A 10,033-nucleotide genomic window follows, 5' to 3' on the forward strand; every position below is an offset into this window, starting at 1 on the left:
ACCAAGTGGCTCTTTTCTATCTGTAGCTCCCAGAATATGACCAAGCAGACAAGATTTTTGCAGAAATTAAGTAATCTCTCAATAGCAAAAGTCATGAATCTAAGCCCGAGATGCTGAGAGGAGTAAACTTTGGGAAAACCAAGCGTCTAAACAAGGTTTACAAGGAAAATGTGTTATTTCACAAGAATATTCTCTGATAACTAATAAGGTACCTGTGCTTCACACAGGTTAGAGTCCTGTTTAAGCAAAAAGACCTTTAATGGTCTACCGCAGTTACATATTAGTCAAACTCATGAAAGTAACAAAATTAATGAAATTTTATTGGCAAAAATCAAGTTGAATGTGACCTATGTAATTCAGCAGAAGCAAACCTCAGTTTAGTTTATCAAAATACTTCAGTTTTCCAGCTGGATCTGGAATTATCTGTGCAAGAAAGAAAATGAAAATGTTATTCTAAAAACAAAACCACGCAAATGCAATAAACTATAAACCCAGCACGGCATAGTATTTCATAATATGATGCCAACCCACAAGCAACACCCAGGGGTAATTTATCAGTTGACTTGCTATTAGATTACTGTTTACCTCTAAAGATACCTAACAGCAGTGGCAGAAAGATTTAACTAATTGGCGGAAGAGAGAGTGCAGCCTACCAAAGGAAGACTTTTGACAGCTGGGAGCAGATACGGCTATGTTGCTTGCCCCAAAAGCAAGATACTTTAATAAATTAATGTCTGTAATTAAGACAAATCTTTGAATTTACTTACAGTTCTTCCCTTGGCCACCACACTCTCATGGCTTCCTCTGGTTTGATCTAATTAAATCAAACACATTTAGAAGGTGTGGCTACATCTTCGAGAAAGTCTTTTTGAACTACTTTGCTATTTAAATTATCTGCATCTTTTGCAGAGAGGAGGAAGAGAATGCTTATGTATTGTTTTAGGTCTTTAAATTGGTAGTATTTGAGCTGTTAACCTCAATATTTTAAGACTGTTTTTTAGAAAATATGTTCATGTCACATTATTTAGGTAATCCATGGTTATGGACGGCAGAACTTTTCAGTGCCAAAATAGTCCGTTAGGCCAGCCAGCCCTCTTTCATTTTACAGTCTTAATATCCAGCTTCCCCCACTAAGACACTCTCCTGCTGGCTTGAAAGAGGTGACTCCTAGCCTCCAGTCATCCTGGGAAGCTTTCACATCCAGCAAAGAAACATCGTTTAACATTCCGCTGTTTTTACTATCAATTACAGTGCTCGCTACTCTGCTTAGAGGCTGCTGGGACCTGTGTTTTGTTGAGCCAGCTCTTCAACAACAACGCTCTGTCATCACCAGATGGTTGAGAAGAAAGCCACATGCTCAAATAAATGGCAGTGATCTCATCTGAACTAGGCAGCTCAGGCCTCTAGTGAAAGTTTCATTATTCCGCTGAGGCTTGATCCAAGCCCAGAGAACACAAACAAGTTCAGTGGGTGTTTATCTGAACCCTGGCTCTTCTGCTGGTAGTCACATGTAGGGGAGTAGTAACAAAGGAGAAAGAGCTACTGCACAGCAAAGCAGTGCTCTCTGCTGGAGTTCTGATAGTGGCACACTGGCTCTGTCAGGTACTACAGCAGCCTGGGGACTTGTCCCTTTCTTTTTTGTGTAGCGTCTAGGATCCACAGTAAGACTTGACAGAGCCAAGAATTTATATGAACAAATAACTGAGAAGATAGGACAAACTCAAGACTTGTTTCCAACTTCCTCTCATCAGGTGTTAACAGGAAAAAAAGTTCTTGATCACGAACTCATTGCTGCTCAAGAGAGTTTTGTTCATATGCAGGGAATTCAAAACAACTGGAATATGTCTAGTGTGAGGGAAATGAGCTCCTAATGAAATCACTAGTAATCCAAAAGCTGCAACTACAATAATGCAAGTTTACTCATATCATTTCATTGAAAGTTGCAAAGATTTTGGATTTTGCTTTAGTGGAAGTGGTAACTGAGTGTTTTTTAGTAGTACGTGCATTTAAATAGAGTGACTTACTGTTTCACTGCCAGGTTTCCAACCAGCAGGGCAAACTGGAAAAAAAGAAAAAAAAAGGACAAAGTTAGTAAAAAGTACTTTTTACACACGCTTACTTTTGTGAACTTAATATTCTCTTTCTGAACTTGAAGCGAAGCAGCACACAAGTGTCACATGTAAATATCTGCAACTATTATATGTACAGTTTTTTTTATACATGGGATGGTGTCATAACATTTTATGCCTGATACCACCTATCACTTCATTCACTACACGAGGCCAGTCTCTAATGCTACTGAGTACTTTTATTCCAAAAACCTACAAAACCAGCTTCTAGTTTAAGTAAAACAATCTTCAACATGAAAGTATTTAAAAGAGAGAGCACCTTCTCCATGTTTGTCAGTGTATTGGAATGCTTGTACTAAACGAAGCGTTTCATCCACTGATCTCCCGACAGGAAGGTCATTCATCGTGATCTGTCGAAGGATCCTCTTATCATCAATAATGAAAAGGCCTCTGTGAAAAAAATTTTTTGGTGTGCATGTTAGTAAAGAGAACTAATTGCACTAATAGTGTCCACTATTTTATGTCTGCTGGATGGGAGGAATTTGATCTCTGCAAACAACATACAATACCCACCACCTTAGAATACCAACTATAATACTAAGACTAGAACTAACCTACCATTCTTTACCTGCGGTATCAGATGACATGAGCTGAGGGTAAGTTAAAACCAGAAAAGGATACTTCTCTGCAGAACATAAAACTAAGCTTTGAGAGGCCCTGCCAGGGCAGGTTGCAGATGCTGTGCTGTTACAGGGATCCCAAAAGCAACTAATCACGTTTATGAAAGATGTATCTCTTGAGGCCATTAGTTACTCTTACTCTTGCCCCAACTTGGACTTGGGAGGTCCCTGAGCAACGGCAATTCCGGTGAATTCTGCATGTTTGCTCTGCCCTAGGCATCTGCTGACGACTGCTGTTAAATAGGATGTTAACCTCCACCCCTGTTCTGCCTTATTATGACTTTTTTTTGTGTTCTTCAATATTTATTTTGTGTCTTGGCATGAATCCCCAAGTAAAAACTGCTCTCAAAAAAATTTCAAATGCTTCTTTAAAGTATTACCCCAGCAAAAAAAAGAAAAACCACAAAAAAAAGAACCATAACTAAGTAAAATACCTGAGTGTGTGCCCTTGATCTTCCAGATATACTCCATAATCCTTTGAAATTTGGTGCGTCAAATCTGAAAGAAGTGGAATCTTCATAGGTCCGAGTCCTCCTTGTTTTCGAGGAGTATTAATCCTTTGAAAGAAATGAGATACAGATGTATGTCTCAAAGACTCATATTCCCTCCACAAAGTTACAAGTCACAAACCAGAAGAGTACGGACAGAAGGATTTAGTGCAAGCGATGTTTTTTTTGTTCTGCACACAAGGGAGATGAATGCTATTAATGGTTGGAGCAAAATGTTCAGTAGATCTTTTGCAGTTTTTGGCCACATCCATTAATAATGACCTCTTTCTTATCAGTCTTATTTGCTTCATACCAATGTGCTCATGAATTGGGACTGTGTGATGCATTTACAGATACTTGCATCCTTAGCTCTTTTTTTTTATTTATTTGTGGTATTTTTTGGACTGACACGTGATATATTTTGAGCAATACATGTTAAACAAGCTTCAAAGATAAAGGCAGTTTCACACACTAAGGTTAAAAATTTTTACCACTGAAAAATATGTTAAAGATTTGTATCAATAGCATCACACTTTTACACATTATGTTATACCTACACAGGCTAAAAATCTGGGGATACAGTTCTTCAGCTAAGATGGACCCATGAATAATTTTTAGTGAAAGACAAGTATAAGATACATACCATGCTAAGTGAGTGAACTTTGAGTCCACAGAACACGCTACTACTTCGGTATTTATTGCTCTGAATTCTTCAATTCTGTCACTAAAGGCAATTATCTCAGTTGGACATACAAATGTGCTAGAAAATTTAAGACAAGACAAAGTCAAAATTTCATGAAACATCCAGTAAGTTCTCTGTTTAACTTAAAACTGTGGATTTATCATAAATGATTTCAGCTTTTACTTAATTTTTATTGCTTCTTCAAGTATTTAACTGAATTGCTGCCTGACAAATCTTCCAGCCTCAGACTCTAGCTTAGTTACAAACTGTTTATTACTGAAGAAGATTATAAACCTAGAGTTGGATTTAAGTCTGGATACAAGTGTTTTCACACTTACTTTCTTTTAGACTTTATGAATATCAAGTGGCTGAATTTAACCACAATATGCCACTTTTTTCAGAGGAACATACTATAATTCGTTGTTACCATGCATGTCTACAAATTTTAACTATTTTGACTTGAACTTTTTCCACTACAGAAGAAATAAAGTGGTAAAGATCACAATGTCTAGGGCCTTGAAGCTAAGGGCAAAGAGCAATACTATCTCCTTTATAATACTAAGGTAGTTATGCATCTCTGTCCTCTTTTCTTCATTTTATGGAAAAGAGTAGGATTGTCTAGTAGAAAGCAGAGATGTTTTCACTCAACCAGTGAAGTTACTGCGTTCCAAATAAAGGAAGGTAATGACAAGTGTTCTAGGATGTTATGGGATGAGCTTAAAGGCCATCTGTTAGATACACTACATGCACTTCAGCAGCAGTGATTTACAGCATCATACAGAAGGTAAAGGTTACCTGACTGGGGACTACAGACTGAGAGGTATTTTTTTTGTGTGGAGACACAAATTAGTGGACACACTTATTACGACAAAGACTGTGTTACAATTTTACCAATGCATGATGAAAACACAAATGCAAAGAATATGTTTTCATCTGTCGCTCCTTTCTTCTCCTCCAAACCCTTACCAAACAAAAAACAAGACCTCAAAAAAAGAGAAAAATTAATGAATTATGAGTCTAGTGTAGCTGCACTAAGTCTTGGTATGTCTACAGTGGTCTTACTTACAAGTCAAGAGGATAGAAGAAGAAGACAAGATATTTCCCCTCATAATCTGTTAATTTCAGCTCTTTAAACTCTCCATTAATGACTGCTGTTCCTTCCCAGTAAGGTGCTGGCTTGGAGACTGAAATAGAAAGGACGTTCAATTAGAAGTCAGAATACAAAGCACGTGTTCAAACAAAGCTGTTCATTAGCTAGCTGGTGTGCAAGGGTAACTGTTCTTCCTTTTGCTTGAAAAACAACCTACTGCACAGTTCAAAAAATGAAACTTCCTTACCACTTTAAAAAGTTCACAGTAGGCAGAGGTTACAGGATAAGGAAGAAAGGTAGGTTTCAGTACGCATGTAAAGTAAATAATTTGACCAACTTGTGCTTATACATGAGCCCTCTGAATTGCTGATAATCAAGGCCACACAATCCTTATCTGGGCATGTCGAAACAAACCACGTGTACACTACCAGCTCATGGCAGAACATCTGTTAGCCTGAACGAGAACCTGTTTAAGATTTCGGAACCCCCACTATTCTGTTATGAACAGCTGTTGTGAACCAGAAGCACAAGGTGGTTGAAAATCATATTGTTACTTCTTAGCCATGGAAAACTACTTGGAATTCAAGTCCATAAAAAATACATGCTACAAGACATTTAGAGACAAATGCCTAAAAATGCAGTGTATATTTATTTATTTATATATATATTTTTATATATATATATATTTATTTATAATTACAACTCCTAAGCAAATTGTAACTTGAACATAGTTGTGTTTTTTTTCTTTTAAATCCAATTAAAATGCACGAAACGATGTACTATTCCTATCAAAAGGGATTAACTTTGAATTTGAAATACTAAAAATCATTTTGCCAGGTGCTATTTTCATAGTACTGTGAATTCGCAGACAAAGAACAGGGTATGCTGGAGATACAAGGTGACCTAAATACACTTGTGATGTCAAGGACATGGACATACAGCTCCAGGAAATAAGGGAAATGCTGCTGAGAAAGATATATGGAATCTTAGTTATTATCTGGATGATGACTACGTCGTTGGGCTATCCTTAAGACAACCCTCATCTGTAAAATATAGTTAGTAAGGATGCACAACAAGGACCTCAAAAAATACCCCAAATCATCAGACAGATCGTGCCCCTGAGCGGGAAGGCAGTCTGCTTTGGTTTCACTTGATCTAACCCACAAGGGAAGCAGCAATACAAGCACAGAGAGGCAGGAGGTGTGACCAATAATTTCAGTTTACATTTTTTGACAAAATGCTCTTCTTCCTCTCAAGACTTCTGCAGAATTCTTTCTAATCAGATTTCAAGAGCTAGACTTCCAACATTTTTTTACTGAGTCTTTGCAGGTATGGGACAATTTTCAAGTGAAAGCAAGGATTAAGGATCATTTCGAGCTTTCCAAAATTTTTCAAATATGTTGCTCTTCACAAAATAGCGTCACCCCAATGCTAATCTCTTTGTAGCAAAACTTTCTCTTCAACTGACCTTCAGATTAGGAGGGAGAAGGAAAAGAAATCAAATAAAATACATTGTGTCTTGACCCCTTTCTAAATTAAGGTGAGTTTTTTTTGTTTAAAAACACTTGTCTGGAATGCTATAATAATCTACTTTACAAAGGGAGGAAAAACCAAACAGTTACAGATATCTTGTCTGGTTTTCCATTCTTTTGATAGCATCTGTTTGCAAATGTTTAAAATGGAAGCCATACCCTGGCTTGGCAAAGGAAAAGGATTTAAAGCTGCAAATTCTCACAGCGAAGATGGTTTCTACACGGCTTCTCTCCATTCTCTGTTCTGCAGGATGGGACCTGAACAGCTGCCCCTCAACATCTCACTGCGACTCAATTAAAATGTTTGCACCGAAGTCTGTTATGAAGTATTTAAATCACAAGAGAGCACAGGCACGAAAGCAAGTGATGAGGCAAGCCCAGTAAAAACTGGTAGAACGTTAGGAGAGGTGACCGTTCAGTTATTTCTAACCACAGTGCGAGCACAGAACGCTTCTGTATATTGTTGAAAGCATTTCCCTTAGCTCGTGTGCTGTTTCGGGATCCACAGCCCTTGCTGAATGTCTGTGACACGCTGAACTCGCCGCCCATTTACCACGACGAAGCCGCAGCTCTGGAAGGGGCACGGTGGGCCTCCCTCCTGAGCCCCGCCCGGGGATGCAGCACGCCCGCTGCTGCAGCCCGAAGCCACTTTCCCGGAGGGATAGCATCCGGGAGCTGCCGCTTCCTCGGGGACACCCGCGACCGAACCGCCACGGTCAGCCCGCGGAGGGGCCGCGCCGGGCCGGGGGCTGCTCTCGCCGGGAACCCCGGCACGGCCGCAAGCCGACCCGGCCGCCCGCTGGGCCTGACGTGGCGCTGCCCGCCGCTCTCCCGCTCCGCGCACGGGGAGACCGCCGCCCCCCGCCCGCCCCGCGGCCGTTAACGGCCCCGCGGCCACCAACCGCCACATGGCCGTTAACCGCCCCCCTCCCTCCCCCTCAGCGCGGCGCCAGTGGAGGCGCATTGCGGTCACCCCCCCACCGCTCCCACGGCGGCAGCGCGAACGCGGGGCGCCCGCCCGGTATCCCCCGCCCGCCGCGAGGGCCTCGCCGCTCCTCTCCCCGCTGCCTCGGCAGCCCCAGCCCCGCCCGGCACCTACTCTTGGCCTGGCTGAGGTGGAGCGAGTGATCGGAGACGGGCACACGAGCCGCCTCCCCGGGGTAGACCTCACCCCCGGCGTAGTAATGGCACTGTTCGTCCCCCCGCTGCCGCCCCGGCCGCGGCTCCTCCGCCGCCGCCTCGCCTCCCAGCGCCAGCACCACCAGCAGCAACAGCGGCGCGGAGTGCCGGGCCCTCGCCCCGCCGCCCGCTCGCAGCCACCGCCGCGCCGCCTCCATGGCCCGCCGAGCGAGTGCACGTCCCCGCGGCGGAGGGGCGGCGGCGGGGCGGAGCTTGTCCGGTCCGCTCGCACAGGCTGCCGGCCGCAAGGCCAGTCTCCCCCCGCCCTCCCTGGGGCAGGTCACCGCGGCCCGCTGCGGTGTGTGCACTCTCCCCCGCACCCGGCACCGACAGCCCCGGCCTTTCGGTCGGTCAGGGCGCTGCCTGCCGCCTGGGCCCGGGCAAGTGCTGGCCGGGCTGTGGCCTCCTGCGCCAGCCCCCTCCAGCCTGTCCCCTTTGTAAGCCCCGTAAGAAATGATGAATTATGTACGCGTGTGGAGAAATAGAGAAAAGCAGAACGGATGTGCGTGTGGGAGGAGAGCGTGTGTGTGCTCCGGTGCGTGTGGGTGCAGAAGGACGCTGCCCATACGGGAGATTTGCCACCTGGTATCTTTCCTGTCTGTGGCAGCACAGGCTCCACGGGCGTTTCATCCCTCGCGGTCATACCAAGGGCCCCGCGTGCGTGCTGGCCAAATGAACACAGGACACGTGAGAAAGCGTACTGCCTGAGGTCTCAAGCCTTGAATTGCTGCCAGCAATTTCCATGTAGTGCGTGCACGTGGTGGCTGTGTTAGGAGTGTGGTTAAACTGAAATGAGACTACTAAGTGCCTTTTAATTCATAGAATCATAGAATGAGTTGGGTTGGAAGAGAGCTTTTAACAGTCATCTAGTCCAACCCCAGTGCAATCAGCAGGGACTCCTTCAACTACATCAGGTTGCTCAACCTGACCTTGAATGTTTCCAGAGATGGAGCATCTACCACCTCTCTGGGAAACCTGTGCCAGTGTTTCACCACCTCATCATAAATAAATTTCTTCCTTGTATCTAGTCTGAATCTACCCTCTTTTAATTTAAAGCCATTACACCTGTCCTGCTAAAAAGTCTGGCCCCACCTTTCTTGTAAGTGCACTCAGGTACTGAAAGGCCACTCTAAGGTGTCACCAGAGCCTTCTCTTCTCCAGGCTGAACAACTCTCTCAGCCTATCCCTGTCGGAGAGGTGCTCCAGCCCTCTGATTGTTTTTGTGGCCCAGATGTCTTGGTTCAGATTTGCCTTGTGACAGATCATTTTGCTCCATGCTGAGTAGATCGTGGTTCTATTACAACAGTTACATATTTGTCACACGCAAGCGTAGCTAGAAGGTAATTCATCAGTGCATTTAACAACAAGCAAGATTCTGAAAACAGTAAGTAGGCTGTGACAAGCAGTAGGTAAGGCTTTGTAGCACAATGTCTGGACAAACTAAGTTACACTAGGCATAACTATTTGACTGGAACAGTTCAGGTCGTCTGTCAAGTCTATCAGTCAAATTGTAATCAGGAGCCTTAAAAATTGTGAGAGAGCTGGAGCTATCCCTATCAAAAGTGGGACATCATTGACCTTTTGCGCTTGGAGCACTGTGGATACCAAAGTCTGGGAAAGCTGGTGGTTCAATAAAAAGTTTACCCCTGACTGATGGTGTCAGGCTCTTAACAGGGGAACATCTGTATCGCATCCTATCTCTGCAGTTGATTTATGATAAATGTACCTTCAGGAAGGTGCAGTACCCGTGCCAGAATGGACAGTACAATTCCTCTCATTTAAAAGTGATCCAGAACAGGTATGTAAAGAGCAGAGCCAAAAGGAAATGCTCAGGGCTGTTTTCAAAGAATATAGGCTCTGTAAAACAAAAAAGGGATTAGCAAGGCACCTCCCATTATATATTGTGTCTTGAACAAATTCTACTATTTTTCTGGTTTCCTACAACAGAATCCACTCTTTAAAAAGATATTTCACGAAATTAAATTCACGGAAGTGGGACAAACAAGGCCTTGCAGGCATGCTTGCACTTCTTCACCTGTGATTTTAGTGTTCCTTTCTCCCAAAGCTCTGACTCCTCTCCAGAAGCAGCTCCTTTCCTTTCCCAGCTCTTGTCATGTTTGCCTTTAATTTCCAGTCTAGGTTCTATGAGTTAGGGGTCATGCTTGTGAAGTGCCATTCATACTGTTGCTGTCACAGTAATAATCTTACTTGGGCGTATTTGCCCACCTGAAGGGACTGAAGATCACCAGGGATCAGAAGGCTCTGTAACAGCCTTCTGACAGCTATGGAAGCAAAATGCCTACGTAGCTATTG

General features: G+C 43.4%; 2 protein-coding genes across 6 annotated transcripts in view; one reads left to right on the forward strand and one right to left on the reverse strand.

The window, feature by feature from the left end:
- ACOT9 (acyl-CoA thioesterase 9) overlaps nucleotides 1-2,063 on the forward strand; it is a 39,377-nt gene extending 37,314 nt beyond the window's left edge. Inside the window, exon 18 of one of the 4 annotated variants that reach the window (XR_012589592.1) lies at nucleotides 1,252-1,392. The gene's annotated coding sequence lies outside the window, so the exon portion shown is untranslated. Of the gene's footprint in view, nucleotides 1-1,251 lie in introns of all 4 variants that reach the window. The other 3 variants (XR_012589571.1, XR_012589570.1, XR_012589577.1) reach the window with 3 other exon arrangements.
- Nucleotides 300-7,935, reverse strand: PRDX4 (peroxiredoxin 4). 2 transcript variants are annotated; one of them, XM_074604847.1, is made up of 8 exons: nucleotides 7,641-7,931; nucleotides 4,986-5,103; nucleotides 3,881-3,997; nucleotides 3,184-3,306; nucleotides 2,389-2,519; nucleotides 2,025-2,059; nucleotides 768-814; nucleotides 300-423 (listed from the first exon to the last, which is right to left on the reverse strand). In XM_074604847.1, exons 1-8 carry the CDS (start codon nucleotides 7,876-7,878, stop codon nucleotides 420-422), a joined length of 813 nt encoding a protein of 270 aa, XP_074460948.1. In that variant the 5' UTR covers nucleotides 7,879-7,931; the 3' UTR covers nucleotides 300-419. The 2 variants fall into 2 exon arrangements, with proteins under 2 accessions (XP_074460948.1, XP_074460958.1); XM_074604857.1 differs by lacking the exon at nucleotides 768-814 and having other exon boundaries at nucleotides 7,641-7,935.
- Nucleotides 7,936-10,033: the final 2,098 nt, after the last annotated feature.

This window comes from Larus michahellis, chromosome 1, assembly GCF_964199755.1.
Source record: "Larus michahellis chromosome 1, bLarMic1.1, whole genome shotgun sequence".
NCBI lineage: Eukaryota > Metazoa > Chordata > Aves > Charadriiformes > Laridae > Larus > Larus michahellis.